General features: G+C 68.2%; 3 protein-coding genes across 3 annotated transcripts; 1 reads left to right on the forward strand and 2 right to left on the reverse strand.

Moving 5' to 3' along the window:
* Positions 1 to 3,075: 3,075 nt before the first annotated feature.
* Positions 3,076 to 5,666, forward strand: IL23A (interleukin 23 subunit alpha). The gene is made up of 4 exons (XM_077788593.1): positions 3,076 to 3,264; positions 3,919 to 4,017; positions 4,790 to 4,915; positions 5,397 to 5,666. The coding sequence occupies exons 1-4, from the start codon at positions 3,076 to 3,078 to the stop codon at positions 5,535 to 5,537; spliced, it is 555 nt and encodes a 184-aa protein (XP_077644719.1). The 3' UTR covers positions 5,538 to 5,666.
* A 497-nt stretch (positions 5,667 to 6,163) lies between these two features.
* Positions 6,164 to 20,027, reverse strand: STAT2 (signal transducer and activator of transcription 2). The gene is made up of 24 exons (XM_077788572.1): positions 19,993 to 20,027; positions 19,051 to 19,651; positions 18,815 to 18,946; positions 18,557 to 18,707; positions 18,382 to 18,480; positions 18,202 to 18,294; positions 18,042 to 18,120; positions 17,864 to 17,949; positions 17,637 to 17,785; positions 17,403 to 17,561; positions 15,730 to 15,882; positions 14,212 to 14,232; positions 13,161 to 13,254; positions 13,027 to 13,080; positions 12,035 to 12,118; positions 11,845 to 11,943; positions 10,813 to 10,948; positions 10,669 to 10,718; positions 10,120 to 10,208; positions 9,913 to 10,049; positions 8,934 to 9,122; positions 8,762 to 8,819; positions 6,747 to 7,693; positions 6,164 to 6,316 (listed from the first exon to the last, which is right to left on the reverse strand). The coding sequence occupies exons 3-24, from the start codon at positions 18,943 to 18,945 to the stop codon at positions 6,189 to 6,191; spliced, it is 3,186 nt and encodes a 1,061-aa protein (XP_077644698.1). The 5' UTR covers position 18,946; positions 19,051 to 19,651; positions 19,993 to 20,027; the 3' UTR covers positions 6,164 to 6,188.
* Positions 20,028 to 21,303: 1,276 nt separating this feature from the next.
* APOF (apolipoprotein F) lies at positions 21,304 to 22,353 on the reverse strand. The gene is made up of 2 exons (XM_021542516.2): positions 22,308 to 22,353; positions 21,304 to 22,226 (listed from the first exon to the last, which is right to left on the reverse strand). The coding sequence occupies exon 2, from the start codon at positions 22,208 to 22,210 to the stop codon at positions 21,329 to 21,331; it is 882 nt and encodes a 293-aa protein (XP_021398191.1). The 5' UTR covers positions 22,211 to 22,226; positions 22,308 to 22,353; the 3' UTR covers positions 21,304 to 21,328.
* Positions 22,354 to 22,402: the final 49 nt, after the last annotated feature.

Genomic DNA, 22,402 nt, shown 5'->3' on the forward strand with positions numbered 1-22,402 from the left:
CTGGGGACACTGAGAGACATTTGGGACACTGAGGGACACTGAGGGACACTGAGGGACACCACGGACACTGAGGGACACTGAGATACACTGAGGGACACTGAGGGACATTTGGGACATTGAGGGACCCCATGGGACATTGAGGGACACTGAGGGACCCCCATGGGACACTGAGAGACATTTGGGACACTGAGGGACACTGAGGGACATTTGGGACACTGGGGGACACTGAGGGACATTTGGGACACTGGGGGACACCAGGGGACACTGAGGGACACCTGGGGACACCGGGGGACACTGGGGGACACTGAGGGACACTTGGGACACTGGGGGACATTTGGGACACTGGGGGACACCAGGGGACACTGGGGGGGACTTGGGGACACTTTGGGACCCCGTGGGGTGCCAAGGACACGCTGGGACCTCGTCGGGCACCGTGGGAGTCCGTGGGGTGGCAGAGGACACCGGGGGACACCGTGGGGTGCCAGGGGACATCTGGGGACACTTTGGGGTGCTGGGGGGTGCCAGGGGACCCCAGGGGACACCGGGGGACCCCAGGGGACAGTGGGGGACACTTTGGGACCCCAGGGGGTGCCCGGGACCCCCGGAGCTCCTGGAACCGGTGACAGGATAGGAACGGCAGATCCCCGAGTACCGGGCAGTGTCCCGGGGCACCGGGCAGTGTCCCGGGGCACCGGGGAGCGGCCCCCGAGAACCGGGCAGTGTCCCAAAGCCCCAGGCAGCCAAACCGGGCCCCGCCCCGTCCCACCCCCGGTGCTCCGAGCCAGCTCCGCACCCGCCGCCTTTATCACGGCGGGCCCACAGCGATCGCGCCGGCGGGAGCGGCGCTATCAGCGGCCGCAGTGCCGGGCGGGGCCCGGCCCGAGCGGCCGCGCTCCCCGAGCCCGGAGCCGCCGCCGCGCCCTTACCGAGCCGCCGCGGGCACCGCCGCGCCGGGGCCGCGCTGCCGGGCTCGTCCCGCTGCGCCGCCGCCGCGGCCGGGCCGCGCCCGGAGCCGCTCCCGCCGTCGCTACGGCAACCGCGCCCCTGCCCGGTGCACCGGGCCGCCCCGGGACACCGACCAATGGCAGCGCCGAGCGCCGGGAACCGACCAATCAGCGCCCGGGGGAGGCGGGGCTAAGCGGAGCGGGGCGACGGGGCGGCGCTCGGGACAAAAAGGAGGCGGGCGGCGGGACCGCGGTGGGGAGCACCGGGGGAGTCCCGGGACCCCCGGGAGCCTCCCGGACCCCCGGGAGCCTCCAGAACCCCCGGGAGCCTCCCGGAGCCCCGGGAGCCTCCCAGACCCCCGGGAACCTCCCAGACCCCCGGGAACCTCCCGGACCACCGGGAGCCTCCCGGACCACCGGGCGCTCCAGAACCCCCGGGAGCCTCCAGAACCCCCGGGAGCCTCCCGGAGCCCCGGGAGCCTCCCAGACCCCCGGGGACCTCCCGGACCACCGGGAGCCTCCCGGGCTACCGGGAGCCTCCAGAACTCCCGGGAGCCTCCAGAACCCCCGGGAACCTCCCGGACCCCCGGGAGCCTCCAGAACCCCGGGAACCTCCCGGACCCCCGGGAGCCTCCCGGATCCACCGGGCGCTTCCCGGACCCCCGGGCGCCTCCCGGACCCCCGGGAACCTCCCGGACCCACCGGGCGCTCCCGGACCCCCGGCTGCGGCTTCTGGGGTGCCACGGGTGTCACGCAGCGTGCCCGGTCACCCACGAGAGCTTACGGTGTGTCACGGAGCAGCCCGGGGCGTCCCACGGGGTCTCACCGTGTCCCACGGAGTCCCACGGGGGTTCCACGATGTCCCACGGGGTCCCACGGGGGTCCCACGATGTCACACGGGGGTCCACAGTGTCCCGGGAACCCCGTGGGGTCCCCACAGTGTCCCCAGCTGCCCTTCAGTGTCCCCCACTGTCCCCTGGGGTCCCCCGGTGTCCCCTGGGGTCCCCTGGCACCCCCCAGCACCCCAAAGTGTCCCCAGATGTCCCCTGGCACCCCACGGTGTCCCCCGGTGTCCTCTGCCACCCCACGGGCTCCCACGGTGCCCGACGAGGTCCCAGCGTGTCCTTGGCACCCCACGGGGTCCCAAAGTGTCCCCAAGTCCCCCCCAGTGTCCCCTGGTGTCCCCCAGTGTCCTGAATGTCCCTCAGTGTCCCCCAGTGTCCCAAATGTCCCTCAGTGTCCCCCGGTGTCCCTCTGGTGTCCCTCAATGTCCCAAATGTCCCAAATGTCCCCCGGTGTCCCTTAGTGTCCCGTGGGGTCTCTCAGTGTCCCAAATGTCCCCCGGTGTCCCAAATGTCCCCCAGTGTCCCAAGTGTCCCTCAGTGTCCCCCAGTGTCCCCCGGTGTCCCGGAGGGTGCCTCAGTGTCCCAAATGTCCCCCGGTGTCCCTCAGTGTCCCGTGGGGTCTCTCAGTGTCCCCCGGTGTCCCTCAGTGTCCGCCGGTGTCCCCCGGTGTCCCCCCCGTCCCACCCCGTCCCCGGTGTCCCCCATCACCCCCCGTGTTCCCTCGGTGTCCCCGCGAGGTCCCCGAGTGTCCCGAGCTCCCGGCAGCGTCCCCGGCCCGGCCCCGGTGCCCGCGGCGCGCCCGGTGCCGGGGAAAGCCGGGGGCAGCCCCGGCGGGCGGAGCGGGAAGCGCCGGAGCCGCCCCGGCGGGACCGCCGGGATTGCGGCACGGCACGGCACGGTCCGGCTCGGCACCGCGGGGACACCGCGGGGACACCGCGGGGACACCGCCGGGACGCCGCCCGGACGCCGCCGGGCTCCCGGTGCGCCCGCCGGGGCAGCCCAGGTGCAGCGAGGGGACGTCCCCGCCGCCGGTGCCGGTGGCGATACCGGTGCCGGTGGCGATACCGGTGCCGGTGGCTCCCATCCCGCCAGGAACTGCCCCGGGTTTTCCTGCCCGTCCCGGTGCGGCGGGGCGCAGCGTGGGGACCCCGGCCCGGTATCGGTTCTGCTTTCGAGGGGCGGCGGCGGCGGCGAGGGGCGGGAGCCACCTGCCCCGGGATTCCCCACCTGCCGCCGCCCCATAAGAGCCCGGTGGCGGCGCCGGTGGCGGCACAGAACGAGCTCGGATGGCTCCGCTCCGCCGCCTCCGCCTCTGGCTGCTCCTCGCTCTGCTGCCGCCGCCTCCCGCGGCACCGGCACCGGCACCGGCACCGGCGCCGGCCCCGCTCCGCCGCCCGGACTGGGCCGCCTGCCGGGTCCTGTCCCGGGAGCTGGCGCGGCTGCTGGGGACGGTCCGAGAGCCGCACCCGGTGCTGGTGAGAGCGGCGGGGCTCGGCGGGGGCACCGGGGGCTTGGGGAGCACCGGGGGCTTGAGATTCACCGGGGGCTTGGGGAGCACCGGGGGGCCCGGCGGGGATACCGGGGGGCTCGGGAAGCACCGGGGGCTCTGCCAGGGGCACCGGGGGCTTGGGGAGCACCGGGGGACCCGGCGGGGACACCGGGGGGGCTCGGAAGCACCGGGAGGCTCGGCGGGGGCACCGGCGGCACGAGGAGCACCGGAGGGCTCTGCCGGGGCACCAGGAGCTCGGTGGGGAGCGAGGGGTTCGGGAAGCACCGGGGGGTTCAGCCGGGGGCACCGGGGGCTTGGGAAGCACCGGGGGGCTCGGGATTCACCGGGGGGCTCGGTCGGGGCACCAGGAGCTCGGTGGACAGCGAGGGGCTCGGGAAGCACCGGGGTCTCGGGAAGCACCGGGATCTCTGCTGGGGGCTCCACCGGGGGGCTCGGGATTCACCGAGGGGCTCGGGAAGGACCGGGGGGCTCGGGAAGCACCGGGATCTCTGCCGGGGGCACCGGGGGGGCTCGGGAAGCACCGGGAGGGTGCAGCAGCATCGCGGCGGGGGTGGCACCGGGAGCTCGGTGCCGCGCGGGGGTCCCGGGCGCGCGTGGACCGCCCCGATCGCCGCTCCAGGAGGGGATGCAGCTCCTGGAGGAGGAACCCCAAAATTGGCCCCCCCGGATCCGCTGCAGCGACGCCTGCGACCCCCTGACCCTGGAGAGCAACCACACGGTACCGGGGGGCAACCGGGGACACCGAGGGGGCTGCGGGGGTCGGGGGGGGGGGACCCCGGGGGTGCTCGGGGGGTCCCGGGGATGCTCTGGGGTCCGCTTGGGGTCCCAAGGACGTCTGGGGGTCCCAGGGATGCTGGGGGATGCACTCGGGGGTCCCAGGGGTGCCTGGGGGTCCCGGGGATGTCTGGGGGTCCCAAGGATGTCTGGGGGTCCCAAGGATGTATCTGGGGGTCCCAAGGACGTCTGGGGGTCCCAAGGATGTACCTGGGGGTCCCAGGGATGTATCTGGGGGTCCCAAGGACGTCTGGGGGTCCCAAGGATGTATCTGGGGGTCCCAGGGATGTACCTGGGGGTCCCAAGGACGTCTGGGGGTCCCAGGGATGTACCTGGGGGTCCCAAGGACGTCTGGGGGTCCCAGGGATGTACCTGGGGGTCCCAAGGACGTCTGGGGGTCCCAGGGATGTATCTGGGGGTCCCAATGATGTACCTGGGGGTCCCAAGGACGTCTGGGGGTCCCAGGGATGCTGGGGGATGCACTCGGGGGTCCCAGGGGTGCCTGGGGGTCCCAGGGGTGCCTGGGGGTCCCGGGGATGTCTGGGGGTCCCGGGGGTGCCAATGATGCGTCTGGAGGTCCCAGAGGGCTCCCAGCGATGCCGAGGGATGCTCCCGTGCTTCCCACGAGTGCCGGGGGCCCCGGGGTGCCGGTGGGGCTGCGGGGATGTCCCGGCAGAGTCCCGGTCCTGCCGGTCTCAGCCCGTCCCACCCCGCAGCGCTGCCTGCACCGGATCCGCCAGGCTCTGCAGCACTACCGGGACCTGCTGGGCTCCGACGTCTTCCGGGAGCAGCCGCAGCCGCAGCTGGAGACGGCGATGGAGCAGCTGCTGCGCCACGTCCCGGTGAGCAACCGGGGGCTCACCGGGGACTCACCGGGGGGGTCACCGGGGGGGTCACCGGGAGGATCACCGGGGACTCACCGGGGGGATCACCGGGGACACACCGGGGGCTCACCGGGGACTCACCGGGGGCTCACCGGGGGGATCACCGGGGGCTCACCGGGGGGATCACCGGGGGGGTCACCGGGGGGGTCACCGGGAGGATCACCGGGGACTCACCGGGGGGATCACCGGGGACACACCGGGGGCTCACCGGGGACTCACCGGGGGCTCACCGGGGGAGTCACCGGGGGCTCACCGGGGACTCACCGGGGACTCACCGGGGGCTCACCGGGGGCTCACCGGGGGGGCTCAACGGGGACTCACCGGGGGCTCACCGGGGGGCTCACCGGGGACTCACCGGGGACTCACCGGGGAGCCCGGCCCCGCCTCGCCGGGCGCACGGGCGGCGCTCAGCCCCGCCGTGACCGCGCTGTCCCCGCAGGACGGGCACGGCCGAGTCCCCCGGGACCCCCTGGCGCCCACCGAGCGCTGGGAGCAGCCGCTGCGGCGGCACCTGGCCCTGAAGCGGCTCCGCTCCTTCGCCGCCCTCATCGGCCGCGTCTTCAACCACGGCGCCCGCTGAGCCCCACCGGACACCGCCCGCCCCCTCCCCTATTTATTGCCCCTCTGCCGGGGGTTTATTTATCGCGTGCGACGCTTCTTTATTTATCTTTATTTATACGTTTCTAATAAAGGTCGGATGGAGACGAGCGAGCGCCTCCTGCGTGCCGGGGGGGTGGGATGGGGTTTTATTTACAGGGAGGGGTCCTGGAAGGGAAAAGGAGTGGGGAGGGGTCCCTGGAAGGGAAAAGGAGTGGGAAGGGGTCCCTGGAAGGGAAAAGGAGTGGGGAGGGGTCCCTGGAAGGGAAAAGGAGTGGGGAGGGGTCCCTGGAAGGGAAAAGGAGTGGGGAGGGGTCCCTGGAAGGGAAGGGGAGTGGGGAGGGGTCCCTGGAAGGGAAGGGGAGTGGGGAGGGGTTACTGGAGGGGAAGGGGAGTGGGGAGGGGTCGCTGGAGGGGAAGGGGAGTGGGGAGGGGTCCCTGGAGGGGAAGGGGAGTGGGGAGGGGTCGCTGGAGGGGAAGGGGCTGGGGGGGGGTTACTGGAGGGGAGCGGGGAGCGGTCACTGGAAGGGAAGGGGCTGGGGAGGGGTCCCTGGAGGGGAAGGGGCTGGGGAGGGGTCCCTGGAGGGGAAGGGGCTGGGGAGGGGTCACTGGAGGGGAAGGGGCTGGGGAGGGGTCACTGGAAGTCGCTGGCGTCGATGTGGAGCGGGGGGAAGTCGGTGAACAGGGAGGGCACCACGGGCAGGACCGAGTCCTCGGGCTGCGGCAGGAACGGGTCCTGCTGGTCCAGGAGAGCTGCGCTGCCTGCGGGAGGGACAGGGCAGTGCCCGGGGGCATCTCAGTGCCCGGGGGGAACAATTCAGTGCCCGGGGGACAATTCAGTGCCCAGAGGGACAATTCAGTGCCCAGGGGATAGGGCAGTGCCCGGGGGACAGCTCAGTGCCCATGGGGACATCTCAGTGCCCAGGGGACAATTCAGTGCCCAGGGGGACAATTCAGTGCCCAGAGGATATCTCAGTGCCCAGAGGATATCTCAGTGCCCAGGGGACAATCTAGTGCCCGGGGGGACAATTCAGTGCCCAGGGGGACAATTCAGTGCCCAGGGGTATCTCAGTGCCCAGGGGACAATCCAGTGCCCAGGGGGACAATTCAGTGCCCAGAGGATATCTCCGTGCCCAGGGGTATCTCAGTGCCCAGGGGACATCTCTGTGCCCTCCCCAGCCCCGACACTCACCGGGGCTCAGCTGGAAACTCTCCTCCAAGGCTGGCACCACGTCTGGCATCAGCCCCGCCGCCTCCAGGCCCGGCTCCAGCTCCTCCAGCGACTGCAGCAGCTCCTGCATGTCCTGAGCCCCCTGCAGCAGCTCCTGCATGTCCCGTCCCCCCTGCAGCAGCTCCTGCATCTCCCGGCCCCCCTGCAGCAGCTCCTGCATGTCCCGAGCCCCCGGCAGCAGCTCCAGGTCCCGCAGCTCCGGTGGCAGCGTCCCCTGCTCCTCGGGGACCCGCGGTGGCTCCGCCGGCTGCGGCGGCCCCGAGCCCACGGCCACTGTCCCCAGCAGCGTCGCCGAGTCCCCCGAGCCCACCCGCAGCACCCGCAGCCCCCCGGGCAGCACCTGCACGGTCCCCGCGGCCCCTGGGGCCGCTGGCAGCGTCCCAGGGAAGTTGGGGACCCCTGATGCCACCTGGGGTGGCTCCAGGCTTTGGGGCTGGGGTTGCAGCATCCCCAGGCCCCTGGGCTGCAGTGACCCCGGGCTCGTGGTCACCCCCTGTGGTGTCCCCAGGTTCCCAGGGGTGACCGGCGGTGTCCCCAAGCTCGTGGTCACCACCTGAGGGGTCCCCACGGTTCCAGGGGTGACCTGCAGTGACCCCGGCCTCGTGGGCATCACTTGTAGTGTCCCCACATTCCCAGGGGTGACTGGTGTTGTCCCCAAGCTCATGGTCACCCCCTGAGGGGTCCCCACATTCCCAGGGGTGACCGGCGGTGTCCCCAGGCTCGTGGTCACCCCCTGAGGGGTCCCCACATTTCCAGGGGTGACCGGCGGTGTCCCCAAGCTCGGGGGCTGTGACAATGGCAGGCCACCAGGCTGCTGTGTCCCCTGCCCCCGGGGCTGCAGCTGCAGCATCTGCAGGTCCTGCGTGGCCACCACCAGCTCCTCCTCTGTCTGCCGCCGGTTGGGCGGCCTGGAGGGAGAGACAGCGCGGTCAGGGATTGGGGATTGGGGTCAGGGATTGGGAATTGGGGTCAGGGATTTGGGATTGGGGTCAGGGATTGGGAATTGGGGTCAGGGATTTGGGATTGGGGTCATGGTCAGGGATTGGGGTCAGGGATGGGGGATTGGGGTCAGGGATTGGGGATTGGGGTCAGGGATGGGGGATTGGGGTCAGGGATTGGGAATTGGGGTCAGGGATTTGGGATTGGGGTCAGGGATTGGGAATTGGGGTCAGGGATGGGGGATTGGGGTCAGGGATTGGGAATTGGGGTCAGGGATTTGGGATTGGGGTCAGGGATTGGGAATTGGGGTCAGGGATGGGGGATTGGGGTCAGGGTCAGGGATTGGGGTCAGGGATTGGGAATTGGGGTCAGGGATGGGGGATTGGGGTCAGGGTCAGGGATTGGGGTCAGGGATGGGGGATTGGGGTCAGGGTCAGGGATTGGGGTCAGGGATGGGGGATTGGGGTCAGGGATTGGGGTCAGGGTCAGGGATTGGGGATTGGGGTCAGGGATGGGGGATTGGGGTCAGGGATTTGGGATTGGGGTCAGGGATCGGGGTCAGGGATCGGGGTCAGGGATCAGGGTCAGGGATTGGGGTCATGGTCAGGGATCTGGGCTGGGGTCAGGGTCAGGGATTGGGGTCATGGTCAGGGATCAGGGTTGGCGTCAGGGTCAGGGTCAGGGATCGGGTCAAGGATTGGGGTCAGGGTCAGGGTCAGGGCCAGGGATCAGGTCAAGGATTGGGTTCAGGGTCAGGAATTGGGGGTCAGGGATTGGGGTCAGGGTCAGGAATTGGGGGTCAGGGATTGGGGTCAGGGTTAGGAATCAGGTCAAGGATTGGGGTCAGGGTCAGGGATCGGGTCAGGGATTGGGGTCAGGGTCAGGGATCGGGGTCAGGGTCAGTGTCAGGGATCAGGGTCAGGGATCGGGTCAAGGATTGGGGTCAGGGTCAGGGATCAGGTCAAGGATTGGGGTCAGGGTCAGGGATCGGGGCAGGGACCCCACAGGCTCCCGGAGGTGTCCCCACGTGCCCTCACCTGGAGGACACGCGGATCAGGCGCCGGTTCAGGTATTTCTGCGACTCGCTCAGGTTCCCTGGGGACAACGAGAGGGGTCAGGGGGGTGGCAGGTGCTGTCCTGCCTCAGTGCCAGGCTGTGCCAGGCCGTGCCAGGCCGTGCCAGGCCGTGCCAGGCCATGCCAGGCCGTACCCTCCAGCCTCTGGCTGTAGAAGGGCCCGAAAGCCTCGTCCCGGGCGATGTTGGGGTACAGGAACTTGAGGGGGTTCTCGGGATTCTTCTCCTCCAGGCTCATGTGGTAGTCGCGGATGATGTCGGGCAGCGCCAGCGACACCAGCTCCGAGGCCGTGTAGGGTTCCACGGCGTGGAAAATGGGGGGTCCTGAGGGGGGACAGCGGGGTCAGCCGGAGGGTGACACCGTGTGCCACAGGGAGATGGGGACCCAGGTGACACCGTGTCCCACAGGGAGCCCTGCTGGAATTGGGGACCCAGGTGACACCGTGTGCCACAGGGAGGTGGGGACCCAGGTGACACCGTGTCCCACTGGGAGCTGTGCTGGAATTCGGAACCCAGGTGACACCGTGTGCCACAGGGAGCTGTGCTGGAATTGGGGATCCAGGTGACACCGTGTCCCACAGGGAGGTGGGGACCCAGGTGACACCGTGTCCCACAGGGAGCTGTGCTGGAATTCGGAACCCAGGTGACACCGTGTGCCACAGGGAGCTGTGCTGGAATTCGGAACCCAGGTGACACCGTGTGCCACAGGGAGCCCTGCTGGAATTGGGGACCCAGGTGACACCGTGTCCCACAGGGAGATGGGGACCCAGGTGACACTGTGTCCCACAGGGAGCCCTGCTGGAGATAGGAACCCAGGTTCACCATTCTCATCCACTTTTAAGCGAAATCTGAATTTATCCTCTTGCTCGCTAAGCTTCAGGGGAGGGAGGTTTCTCCTCTTTGCCTTACAGCGAGGCACCGACCTCCTCCAAGGCTCTGAACCTCCAGGGTGTCCCAGCGTCATCCCCCGGGACAAAGCCCACTGCACAGCCCGTCACGCCCTCCATGGATTTGGGAAATCCCATCCCTCCAGAGGCTTTTTCCACTGCTGCACCGCTGCCAGCGCAGCCAGGCCTGTCCCCAGGGCTGCTGGGGGGTCCCGGGGGTCACTCACCTGTCTCGGGGTGCTCCACCCAGGTGAAGGTGACACCGCCCAGGACGGTCTCACTGAAGCGCAGCAGGAACGTCCCCGTCCGCTTGCACTTGAGCAGTTTCTCCTTCTGCTTGTGGCTCACGAAGCCCAGGATGAGTCTGGGGGTGGCACCGTCAGCCCCCGTGGCACCCCCGGCCCCCTCCCCGGCCCGCCCGGCCCCGCTCCTACCCCTTCTTCCAGAGCTCCTTCAGGTGCTCCTGGAGCAGCCCCAGGATCCCGTCCAGCCAGGCCCAGAAGGAGAAACCAGCGCCGCTGTCCTGGGTGAGAGGGACATGGGGACATGGGGGGACCTGGGGACATGGGGGGACAGAGAGGGACATGGGGACATGGGGACATGGGGGGACAGAGAGGGACAGAGGGGACATGGGGGGACAGAGAGGGACAGAGGGGACATGGGGACATGGGGGGACCTGGGGACATGGGGGGACAGAGAGGGACATGGGGACATGGGGACATGGGGACATGGGGACATGGGGACATGGGGGGACCTGGGGACATGGGGGGACAGAGAGGGACATGGGGACATGGGGACATGGGGGACAGAGGGTACAGGGCCATGGGGACATAGCGGACAGGGACATGGGGATAGAGGGGACAGGGCCATGAGGATATGGGGACAGAGGGGACAGGGCCACGGGGACATAGGGGACAGGGACATGGGGATAGAGGGGACAGGGACATGGGGACATGGGGACAGAGGGGACAGGCCCTACTGACCTTTGAGAACTTGGGCCAGGCCACGGTGCTGTCCGGTGATGGCTTCGAGCCTTGGGGTGAGAGCAGGGTGAGGGGGGACAGTGCAGCCATGTCCCACGGTGTCCCCCCGTGTCCCCCCGTGTCCCCCCGTGTCCCCACCCTCACCCAAGAGTTTCTTGGCCAGCATCAGGAGGTTGTCCCGGCTGAGTCCCCGCTCGGCCACGCTCTGGAACTGCCAGCTCAGCACCTCGGCCAGCCGGGGCCACGGGGCCGGTGGCGGTGATGAGAAGAACTGCTGGGCCTGGGGGACACGGAGGGGACAGGGGGACACGGGGGGACACGGGGTGAGCAGGGCTGGGGACATGGGGAGGGACGGGGCAGGGACAGGGAGAGGGGTTGGGGACACCAGGAGACATGCATTGGAGCAGGGGATGGGGACAGCAGGAGGGGATGGGGACAGGGGACAAGGACAGGAGGAGGGGACGGGGGTAGAGGGAGGGGACAGGGACAGCAGGATGGGGACATGCACCAGGGGAGGGGACAGGGACCAGGGGATGGGACAGGGATGGGACAGGGAGCAGGGAATGGGACAGGGACCAAGGGACAGGACTGGGACCAGGGGATGGGGATAAGGACAGAGAACAGGGTACAAGTGATGGGGACATGCTTGTCCCCAGGGCAGGAGACAGGGAGCAGGGGATGGGACATGAACCAAGGGACAGGACACGGATCAGGGCATGGGACAGGGAGCAGGGGATAGGACTGGGACCAGGGGACGGGACAGGGACCAAGGGACAGGTCAGGGACCAGGGCATGGGACTGGGACCAGGGAGCAGGGACTGGGACCAGGGGACGGGACAGGGAGCAGAGATGGGGACACGTGGCAGAGAACGGGGTACAAGGGATGGGGACATGCACCAGGGCAGGGGACAGGCACCAAGGGACAGGGAAATGCAGCAGGGGACAGGCACCAAGGACAGGCATCAAAGCAGGGGTGGGACAAGGACCAAGGACGTGAAGCAGGGCAGGGCACTGGGACCAGGAGACAAAAAATCTGCACCTGGGATGGGGCGGGGACCGGGCCCAGAAATGGGGACGGGACACAGGGGACACCAGGACAGGACACCAGGAGGAGGGCAGGGCTAGGGAAGGGACAGGGGACACGAGGGTGGCAGCGCTGGGGGGCACAGGGCTCGCCTTGGGGTCAGAGCTGAGCATGTTGAACCAGAGGATGGAGGCCCAGGCGCTGGAGAACTGGTTGTTGTTGGAGATGATGACGAAGGGCAGCGTGGTGGTCTGGGGAGGGGACGGGGCTCAGGCTGGCTGTCCCCAGCCCCCCCCGGGCCTCCCCGAGCCCCCCCACGCCCCCAGACCCCCCGGCCCCCACCTCCAGCTCCAGCTCCAGCCCGCAGTAGGCGTAAGCCAGCGTGAAGGTGATGAGGTGCAGCTCCTCCGTCACGACCAGGGGACCCTGCGGGGAGGTGGCACCGGGGTCACCGCCCGGCCCGGCCCCCCTGCAGCCCCCCAACTGCCCTGCAGCCCCCCGACCCACCTGCAGCCCCCCCAGCTCTCCTGCAGCCCCCTGACCACCCCCAGCCCCCCTGCCAGCCCCCGACCCCCCTGCAGCCCCCCGAAAGCCCTACAGCCCCCCTGAAGCTCCCCTGCAGCCCCCCGACCACCCTACAGCCCCCTTGCAGCCCCCCACCCCCTTGCAGCCCCCCAATACCCCTGCAGCCCCCCCAACTCCCCTACAGCCCCCCTGCCACCCCCTGCAGCCCCCCTGTAGCCCCAGCCCCCTGCAGCCCCCCCAATTCCCCTGAAGCCCCCCTGCAGCCCCCCACCCCCCCTGCAGCCCCCTGACCCCCCTGCAGTCCCCCAGTCTCCCTGCAGCCCCCCAGCCCCTGTCCCCCTCCCAGTCCCCTGCAGCCCCCGACCACCCCCAGCCCCCAGCACCCCCCAGTCCCCCTGAAGCCCCCCGATCCCCCCGATCCCCCTGACCCCCTCCAGCCCCCAGCACCCCCCAGTCCCCCTGAAGCCCCCCGATCCCCCCGATCCCCCCAGCCCCCTGTACCCCCCAGCCCCCCAGTCCCCCTGAAGCCCCCCGATCCCCCCGATCCCCCCGATCACCCTGACCCCCTCCAGCCCCCTGTACCCCCCAGCCCCCAGTCCCCCTGAAGCCCCCCGATCCCCCTGACCCCTCTGACCCCTCCAGCCCCCCTCAGCCCCCCCCAGGCCCCAGTCCCCCCGATCCCCCCGATCCCCCCGATCCCCCTGACCCCCCCAGCCCCCCCCAGCCCCCAGTCCCCCTGAAGCCCCCCGATCCCCCCGATCCCCCTGAGCCCCCCAGCCCCCCGCAGCCCCCCGCAGCCCCCCGCCCACCTCGCCGCCGCCCTTGCCCTTGCCGGCCCTGCTGTCCTTCTGCTCCTTCAGCGTCTGTGGGGAGGGGCAGGGTCAGCCCCGGGTGGGCGCCGCAGCCGCCCCCGCGGGGGGATCTGGGGGTCGGGGGTCCCTACGAGGTACTGGAAGTCGCAGAGCAGCCCCTCCTGCGGGCTGTCCCCGGCCAGGAGCGTTTTGCTGCTCGATGTCAGGATGTTGAAGCGGCGGAACCTGCGGGCACGGGCGGCAGTGAGAGGGGCCGGGACCCCCGCGAGGGACCCCCGGGATGGGCCGGGACCCCCGGGATGGACCGGGACCCCCGGGAGGGACCCCCGGGATGGGCCGGGACCCCCGGGATGGACCGGGACCCCCGCGAGGGACCCCCGGGATGGGCCGGGACCCCCGGGATGGACCGGGACCACCGGGAGGGACCCCCGGGATGGGCCGGGACCCCCGGGATGGACCGGGACCCCCGCGAGGGACCCCCGGGATGGGCCGGGACCCCCGGGATGGACCGGGACCACCGGGAGGGACCCCCGGGATGGGCCGGGACCCCCGGGACGGGCCGGGACCCCCGGGATGGACCGGGACCCCCGGGAGGGACCCCCGGGATGGGCCGGGACCCCCGGGATGGACCGGGACCCCCGGGAGGGACCCCCGGGATGGGCCGGAACCCCTGGGGTGGGGTCGGGACCCTCAGGGTGGGGTCGGGACCCCCGAGGTGGGGTCGGGACCCCCGGGGTGGGATCAGGACCCCCGAGGTGGGATCGGGACCCCCGGGGTGGGATCAGGACCCAAAGGGTGGGGTCAGGACCCCCGGGGTGAGGTCGGGACCCCCGGGATGGGATCAGGACCCCCGAGGTGGGGTCGGGACCCCCGGGGTGGGATCAGGACCCCCGGGATGGGGTCGGGACCCCCGGGGTGGGATCAGGACCTCCGAGGTGAGGTCGGGACCCCCGAGGTGAGGTCGGGACCCCCGAGGTGGGGTCGGGACCCCCGGGGTGGGATCAGGACCCCCGGGGTGGGATCGGGACCCCCGAGGTGAGGTCGGGACCCCCGGGGTGGGGTCGGGACCCCGAGGTGGGGTCAGGACCCCCGGGGTGGGATCGGGACCCCCGGGATGGGATCGGGACCCCCGAGGTGGGGTCGGGACCCCTGGGGGGGCTCCGGCGCTCTCCCAGCTCTCACCCTCGGATGTTGGGGGGGTCCCTGGAAGAGAAAAGGGGGGGTCAGGGCCAGGGGACCCCCGGGGGGGCTCGGGGGGGTCCCGCGGCTCCACTTGCAGCAGTGAAAGGGACGGGATGAAGATTGGATTAGGAATGATTTATGGTTTAGATAATAATTCATGAAAATTTAATTGAATTAATTTTATTTATTTATTTATTTTATTTAATTTGATTCATTTAATTAATTTAATTTAATTAATTAATTTAATAAATAAATTCAATGTAATAAATAAAATAATTTAATTCAATGAATTAAATAATTCAATTTAATAAAACAAATAATTCAATTTAATAAAGAAAATAATTTAATTCAATAAATTAAATAATTTAATTCAATACATGAAATAATTTAATTAAATGAATTAAATAATTCAATTTAGTAAATGAAATAATTAAATTTAATTAAGTAATTCAATTTAATAAATCAAATAAATTAAATTAAATTAAATAATTCAATTTAATAAGTCTAATAATGTAATTCAGTGGATTAAATAATTCAATTTAATAAATCAAATAATTTAATTCAATAAATTAAGTAATTCAATTTAATAAATCAAATCATTAAATAAATTAAAGAATTCAACTTAATAAATAAAATAATTAAATTAAATGAATTCAATTATTCAATTCAATAAATCAGATGGTTTAATTCCATCAATGCAATAACGGAATTCAATCAATAATGGAATCCCATCAATGCAATAACTGAATTCAATCAATAACTGAATTCAATCAATAACGGAATCCCACCAATGCAATAACTGAATTCAATCAATAATGGAATCCCATCAATGCAATAACTGAATTCAATCAATAACTGATTTCAATCAATAACGGAATCCCCTCAATGCAATAACGGAATCCCACCAATGCAATAACTGAATCCCACCAATGCAGTAACGGAATCCCATCAATGCAATAACTGAATTCAATCAATAACGGAATTCAATCAATAACGGAATCCCATCAATGCAATAACGGAATCCCATCAATCAATAACAGAATCCCATCAATGCAATAACTGAATTCAATCAATAACGGAATCCCAGCAATGCAATAACAGAATCCCCTCAATGCAATAATGGAATCCCATCAATCAATAACAGAATCCCATCAATCAATAACGGAATTCAATCAATAACTGTGGAAGCGCGGCAAATAACTGAATTCCATCAATGCAATAACGGAATTCAATCAATAACGGAATTCAATCAATAACGGAATCCCATCAATCAATAACGGAATTCAGTCAATAACGGAATCCCAGCAATGCAATAATTGAATTCCGTCAATGAAATAATTGAATTCCATCAATGCAATAACGGAATTCAATCAATAACGGAATCCAATCAATAACGGAATCCCAGCCATGCAATAACAGAATCCCATCAATGCAATAACGGAATTCAATCAATAACGGAATCCAATCAGTAACGGAATCCCAGCCGTGCAACAATCGCGTGCCCAGCTCCCGCCCCACCTGTCGATGTGGATGCGGGCCTCCATGCGGTGGTTGCGGTCGTGCAGCCGCAGCAGCAGCCGGGCGCGGGCGCAGAACTTGCCGGTGGTGCGCAGCACCAGCGGGCGCCGGGCGGCGTTGGGCGTGCAGGGCTGCTGCTCCACCACGAAGGCGCTGGGGGGACCGGGGGGTCAGGGCTGCCCCGAGACCCTCCAGGGGCACCGAGACCCCCAACTGACCCGAGACCCCCGGCTGCCCCGAGACCCTCCAGGGGCACCGAGACCCCCGGCTGACCCGAGACCCCCAACTGACCCGGAGACCCCCGGCTGCCCCGAGACCCTCCAGGTGCACCGAGACCCTCCAGGTGCACCGAGACCCCCCGGCTGACCCGAGACCCCCCAGGTGCACCGAGACCCTCCAGGTGCACCGAGACCCCCAACTGACCCGAGACCCCCGGCTGACCCGAGCCCCCCGGCTGACCCAAGACCCCCGGCTGACCCGAGCCCCCCGGCTGACCCAAGACCCCCGGCTGCCCCGAGACCCCCGGACTGACCTGGAGACCCCCGGCTGCCCCGAGACCCCCGGCTGCCCCTGCTCCTGAAATCTGGAACAGCCCGGGCTGGGGCAGGCCAAGAGGGGCGTGCAGGGAGAACTGCGGGTTGGGCACGGGACAGCCCCAAAACGTTCCCTATCCTAAATCCCAACGTTTGTCCAAACAACCCTGAGCTATGGAGCTATGGAATGTCCAGAGATGGAAGGGACCCAACAGGAACATCAAGTCCAACTCCTGGTTTGGCGCAGGACAACCCCAAAACCTGCCTAGCCCTATATCCCAACATTTGAGTGGTGTCCAAACACCCCTGAGCTACGGAACTATGGAATGCCCAGAGGAGCATCGAGTCAACACCTGGTTTGGCACAGGACAACCCCAAAACCTTCTCAGTCCTAAATCCCAACATTTGTCCAAACACACCCTGAGCTATGGAATACCCAGTGATGGAAAGGATTCATCAGGAACATCGAGTCCAACTCCTGGTTTGGTGCAGGACAACCCCAAAACCTTCCCTATCCTAAATCCCAATGTTTGAGTGATGTCCAAACACCCCTGAGCTATGGAATATCCTGAGCTGGAAGAGACCTACAGGGATCAAAGCCCAACTCCATGCTCAAGACACCCCAAAATCTCACCCTGTCCCTGAGAGCCTTCTCCAAATGCACCTTGAGGTGGGAAGGGGCCCCCAGCAATCCCTGAGTCCCAGGACACCCCCAAAACCCCTAAATCCCAACACCTGAGAGCATTGTCCAACCTCTCCCTGACCTCTCGAATCATCCAGAGCTGGAAGGGACCCATCAGGATCAAAGTCCAGCCCAGCACAGGACACCACAAACTTTCCCCCAAAATCCCTGAGAGCACTGCCCCGACCCCCCCGACCTCCTGAATTACACCCAGAGCTGCGAGGGACCCACCAGAACCCTTGACCCCAGCTCCAGGCCCTACACAGACACCCCAAAAATCCCACCCTGTGCCTGGGAGCGTTGTCCAAACTCTCCCGGAGCTCTGACAACCTCGGGACCGTCACCACTCCCTGGAGAGCTTCCCCAGCGCTCAACCACCCTGGTGGGGAGGATTTTTCCCTGATCTCCACCCCCAGAACCCTCCTGGCAGCGCCGCAGCCGCTCAGAGCCCAGCTCACCTCCTGAGCAGGTGCGTGAGCTGCTCCTGCAGCCGCTGCTGCAGCAGGGGCGTCTCTGTCACCAGCGGGTCCCTGGCGTAGGTCACCTTCTGCCGCAGGTCGCCCAGCGCCCGCAGCAGCTGCCGCAGCTGGAACAGCCCCTGGCCCAGCTCCGTGAACCTGCGGGGGTCAGGGAGCTCGGAGGGGTCCGGCTGCAGCCCCCCACCCCGAGCCCCCCGAGCCCCCCAACCCTACCAGGTCTCCAGCGGGCGCAGGTTGGTGTCGCCGGGGCCCCCCATGCACTGGCGCTGCTGCCGCGCCCGCCAGTCCCCCAGCTCCTGCTGCAGCAGCTCCTGCAGCGTCTCGCTGCGCCTCAGGAGCTGCTGCATCTGAGCCAGCACCTCCTGGGGGGAGACGTGGCTCTCAGCGGGGTGCACGGTGCCCCCCCAAAACCCAGCCTGGCCGCCCCGAGCCCCCCTCACCTTGCGCTGCTGGTCCAGGTTCTTCAGTTTGTCCTCGAGGGATTTCAGCTCCTGCATGTACTCGGGGTCCCCGTTCCTCTCCCCATCTGCGGGCAGGGGAGAGGGCTCAGGGTTTTGGGGGGCTCGGAGGGGGCGCAGGGCAGTGCCCACCCCCCAATCTCCCCAGCGTGGGGCTCACCTGGCTGGTAGTGCACCTTGAAGCAGAAGTCAAAGGCATCCTGCAAATCCTCCAGGTGCCTGAAGGCTCGTTCGGCTTCCTGCGGACACAGGGGGGTCAGGAGGGGCCGGGCAGCCCCCGGGGGGCTCGGCGGGGGTCGCGGGGGGTGGCGGGGGGTTACCTGCAGGGCCCTGTGGAAGTCGCCCAAGCGCTGCTGGATCTGCTGCTCCCGGCCGTTCTCCGGGGCTGGGGTGGGCGCGGGGGCCGAACCCCCCTAGGCAGGGAGACACGGGGTGTGGGGCAGCGGCCGCGGGACCCCCGGCGCCTGTGGGGTGAGGCGGGGGACCCTGCCCTGCCCTACCTGCCCCCCCGCCTGCCCCAGGCGCAGGATCCGCCGCTCCTCCTGCAGCAGGTTGGCCACCAGGTTGGCGAACGTCTCCGGCTTCTCCTCGAACTCGGCCTGCGGAGGGGCTTGGGGGGGTCAGCGCGGCGCGGAGACCCCTCCCCACCGCGCCCCCCCCGGCCCTGGAGCCCACCTGGAGGTCGCGGTGGGCTTTGCGCAGGTTGTGCTTCAGCATGAAATCCTCGCGGTCCGAGCCCAGGCTGCCCAGGCGCTCTCCCAGTAGCACCAGTAAGGAGTGGAACAGCATGCGGGCGTGCGAGCAGAGCGGCTCGGCCGCCTGGCGCCTGCGGCAGCGCGGGCTCAGCACGGGCTCAGCACGGGCTCAGCACGGGCACGGCCCCGCCCGTGCCCCCCGGAGCCGCCCCCAGCCCCGGATCCCCCCCCCCGGTACCAGTTCTGGCTCTCGATCCAGGCGGCCAAGGACTGCCGCACGGCCATGGGCAGCGCCGAGCCCGCGTACAGCTGGTGCACCTGCTCCAGGTAGGTGTTGGCCAAGCTCTGCACCTCCTGCCACTGCGCCATGCTGCGGGGACAGCGGCTCAGCGGCGCCCCGGGCCGTGCCCCGGCCGCGCCGGGACCGGAGGAACACCCGCGGGCGCCAGGTGGGCACCGCTGCACCCCACGTACCTGCCTGCAGCACAGGACCGGGGTCCCTCTGCTCCTGCTCGGTCCTGGGGTCCCTCTGCTCAGTCCTGGGTGGTCCTGGGGGTCCCTCTGCTCAGTCCTGGGTGGTCCCGGGGGTCCCTCTGCTCCTGCTCGGTCCCTGGGGTCCCTCTGCTCAGTCCTGGGTGGTCCCGGGGGTCCCTCTGTCGGGTTCTGGGTGGTCCCGAGGGTCCCTGTGCTCGGGTTCTGGGTGGTCCGAGGATCCCTCTGCTCCTGCTCGGTCCTGGCTGCTCCCAGGGGTCCCTCAGCTCCTGCTCGGTCCCTGGGGTCCCTCTGCTCAGTCCTGGGTGGTCCCGGGGGTCCCTCAGCTCCTGCTCGGTCCTGGCTGATCCCTAGGGTCACTCTGCTCGGGTCCTGGGTGGTTCCGAGGGTCCCTGTGCTCGGTTCTGGGTGGTTCCGAGGGTCCCTCTGCTCAGGTTCTGGGTGGTTCCGAGGGTCCCTGTGCTCGGTTCTGGGTGGTTCCGAGGGTCCCTCTGCTCGGGTTCTGGGTGGTCCCGAGGGTCCCCCTGCCCCGCCGCAGCCCCGGCAGCTCCCGCTGGGGTGGCCGCGGACCGGCAGCCGCGTCCTGCGGTGGGAGCAGGGGCTGAGCCGAGGGGGGCTCCCCACCCGGGGCGGGGGGCACAGAACGCCCACAGCAGGGCCCCCAGCCCCCCTTCTGCACCACCCCAGGCCCCTCCTCAGAGACCCCCTAGACCGGACCCCCATGGGACCCCTCGGGCGCCCCCCGGGTCCCCCCCAGTGGGATGGGTGTCCCTGACCGCCCCCCGCCCCAGCGCGACAGCCTTCCAGGGGACGCTCTGTGTGCCCCAGCCGGGGTCCCCGGCCTGTGCCCCCCTTCCCCGGGCTCTCCCGGGCTCCAGAACCGCCCGTGTCCCGCCCCGGAGTGCCCCGGGACCCCCGACCCACCTCCGCCGGCACCGGAGCAGGAAGGCGGGCTGGCCACGCCCCCTGCCAGCTCTGCTCGCTGATTGGCGGAGAGCGGCGCCGAGGCCCCGCCCCCGCGCGCGGCGCCTCTGGGCCCGTTTGTTCATTTCCCCAAATTTACGTCACGCGGGGCGGGGCGTAGTGGGCGGGGCTAGTGGATGGGTGTGACCAATGGGCGGGCTCAGTGGGCGGGGCCAGCGGGGAGCGGGGGCGGGAACGGCGGCGGCGCGGGATGGGCGGGGGGACCGGGACAGGGACGGGGGGACCGGGATGGGCGGGGGGACCGGGACAGGGACGGGGGGGACCGGGACAGGGACGGGGGGACCGGGATGGGCGGGGGGACCGGGACAGGGACGGGGGGACCGGGATGGGCGGGGGGACCGGGACAGGGACGGGGGGGACCGGGACAGGGACTGGGGGGACCGGGACAGGGACACCGGGGACCGGGACAGGGACTGGGGGGGACCGGGACAGGGACGGGGGGGACCGGGACAGGGACGGGGGCGACCGGGACAGGGACACCGGGGACCGGGACAGGGACTGGGGGGGACCGGGACAGGGACGGGGGGGACCGGGGGACCGGGACAGGGACGGAGGGGACTGGGATGGGCGGGGGGACCGGGACAGGGACGGGGGGGACCAGGACAGGGACGGGGGGACCGGGACAGGACACAGGGGACCGGGACAGGGAGAGGGACGGAGGGGACCGGGATGGGCGGGGGGACCGGGACAGGGACGGGGGGGACAGGGACAGGGACTGAGGGGACCGGGACAGGGACGGAGGGGACCGGAACAGGACACAGGGGACCGGGACAGGGAGGGAGGGGACCGGGATGGGCGGGGGGACCGGGACAGGGACACAGGGGACCGGGACAGGGACACAGGGGACCGGGGGACAGGCTGCAAGGACAGGGACGGAGCTATAGGAACAGGTTATAGGAACAGGGATAGAGCCCTGGGGAAGGGAGAGGCCAAGATGACAGGGACAGAGCCCTGGGGACAGAGCCCTGGGGACAGAGCCCTGGGGACAGGGGGAGGCCAAGATAACAGGGACCGAGCCCTGTGGACAGGGAGAGGCTGGAGGGAGAGAGGGAACGAGCCCTGGGGACAGGGACCAGGCAGTGTGGCCACGGGGACTGAGTGGCTGTGGGGCTTTAGGGACAGGCACGGAGCCACCGAGGGACACAGGGACAGGCCCAGCCCAGCTGCCACCACGTGCCCGAGGTCCGGCTGCCCCAGGCCAGGGTGACCCCGCATCGATCCGTCCCCAGCCGCCCCAAACAGCGACCCGGCGCCGGCTGCCACACGTGGCCTTTATTCAGACGATGACCACGGCGCCGCTGTGGGCAGTGGGCACCGGCGCGGGCTCCCCGGCCGAGGTGAAGTACCCGACGAGCGCCCGCACGCCGGCCTTGAGCCCCGGCTGCAGCCCCAGCTGCACCCCCAAGGCCACGGGACCCCCCAGACCCCCGGTGAGCGCGGCCAGCCCGGCGTAGCCCAGCTCCTCGGCGGCCTGCAGCGCCCGCGTGGACGCCACGGCCTCGCAGCCCTGGAAGGCGAAGTAGACGCTGGTGCCCAGGTTGTAGAAGACGCTGACTCCCGGCACCCAGTCCAGCACCCGGTGGGCTTCGCGCTCCCCCGCCGGGCTGCAGGCGTCCTCGTCCTCCCGCCGCCGCCGCGCGGCACCGCGGCACGGCCGGACCCCCGCCAGCTCCCGGCCGGCCTGGCCCAAGCGTGGCGTGGGCTCCGTGCCGGGCGCGGGGCTGCGGGCTTGGGTGGGATCCACGCAGGCGGAGCCCCCCGGCCGTGCCAGGCTGAGCAGCAGCAGCGCCAGCGGCCGCGGCGCCCGGGCGCCCGGTACCCGCGCCAGCCCCCGCAGCAGCGCCGCGGCCGCGGGGGTCCCCAGCTCCCGAGCCAGCTCCAGCGCCTCGGCCTCGGCCTGGGGGGCACAGCCGGCCCCGCGCAGCGCCAGCGCCAGGGCGGCACGGGCCAGGCCGCGGGGCAGCGGCGGCAGCCGCGAGAAGCCGGGCAGGGCGTCGGGGAGAAGGGTCTGGCACGGCACCCCCGGTGCCCGCGGCGCGACGGGCTCCGCCGGCGCCGGCAGCGCCCGCTGACCGGCAGCCGGCCCAGGGGTGATGATGGACACGGCCGTGGCACGGCTGAGGATGAGGAGCGGGAGGAAGAGCAGAACGCGGGCCATGGTGGCGGCTCTGGGTCTGTGGAGGTGGGAGAAGGACAAAGCCCCGTCAGAGCCCCGCGGGCGCAGCCCCCCGTGGCTCCCCCGTGCCCCGGCTCACCCGCTCGCCGCTGTCCCTGCCCCGTCCGGCCGCTGCGGCCGCGCCGGCCCCGTGACCGCTTTATAGCCGCTGTTATCCGGGAGTTGCGACACGTC

The sequence above is a fragment of the Lonchura striata genome, chromosome 27 (assembly GCF_046129695.1).
Source record: "Lonchura striata isolate bLonStr1 chromosome 27, bLonStr1.mat, whole genome shotgun sequence".
Classification (NCBI taxonomy): Eukaryota; Metazoa; Chordata; class Aves; order Passeriformes; family Estrildidae; genus Lonchura; species Lonchura striata.

What these genes read in the sequence shown, in the direction of transcription:
- IL23A (XM_077788593.1), top strand. Translation starts at nt 3,076, where the DNA reads ATGGCTCCGCTCCGCCGCCTCCGCCTCTGGCTGCTCCTCGCTCTGCTG. An exon ending in CCCTGGAGAGCAACCACACG is followed by an intron (nt 4,018 to 4,789) that starts GTACCGGGGGGC and finishes CCCACCCCGCAG; the next exon opens with CGCTGCCTGCACCGGATCCG. An exon ending in AGCTGCTGCGCCACGTCCCG is followed by an intron (nt 4,916 to 5,396) that starts GTGAGCAACCGG and finishes CTGTCCCCGCAG; the next exon opens with GACGGGCACGGCCGAGTCCC.
- STAT2 (XM_077788572.1), bottom strand. Translation starts at nt 18,945, where the DNA reads ATGGCGCAGTGGCAGGAGGTGCAGAGCTTGGCCAACACCTACCTGGAG. An exon ending in CTCACGCACCTGCTCAGGAG is followed by an intron (nt 15,883 to 17,402) that starts GTGAGCTGGGCT and finishes CGGTCCCCCCAG; the next exon opens with CGCCTTCGTGGTGGAGCAGC. An exon ending in GGCTGGAGCTGGAGCTGGAG is followed by an intron (nt 11,944 to 12,034) that starts GTGGGGGCCGGG and finishes TCCCCTCCCCAG; the next exon opens with ACCACCACGCTGCCCTTCGT.
- APOF (XM_021542516.2), bottom strand. Translation starts at nt 22,210, where the DNA reads ATGGCCCGCGTTCTGCTCTTCCTCCCGCTCCTCATCCTCAGCCGTGCC.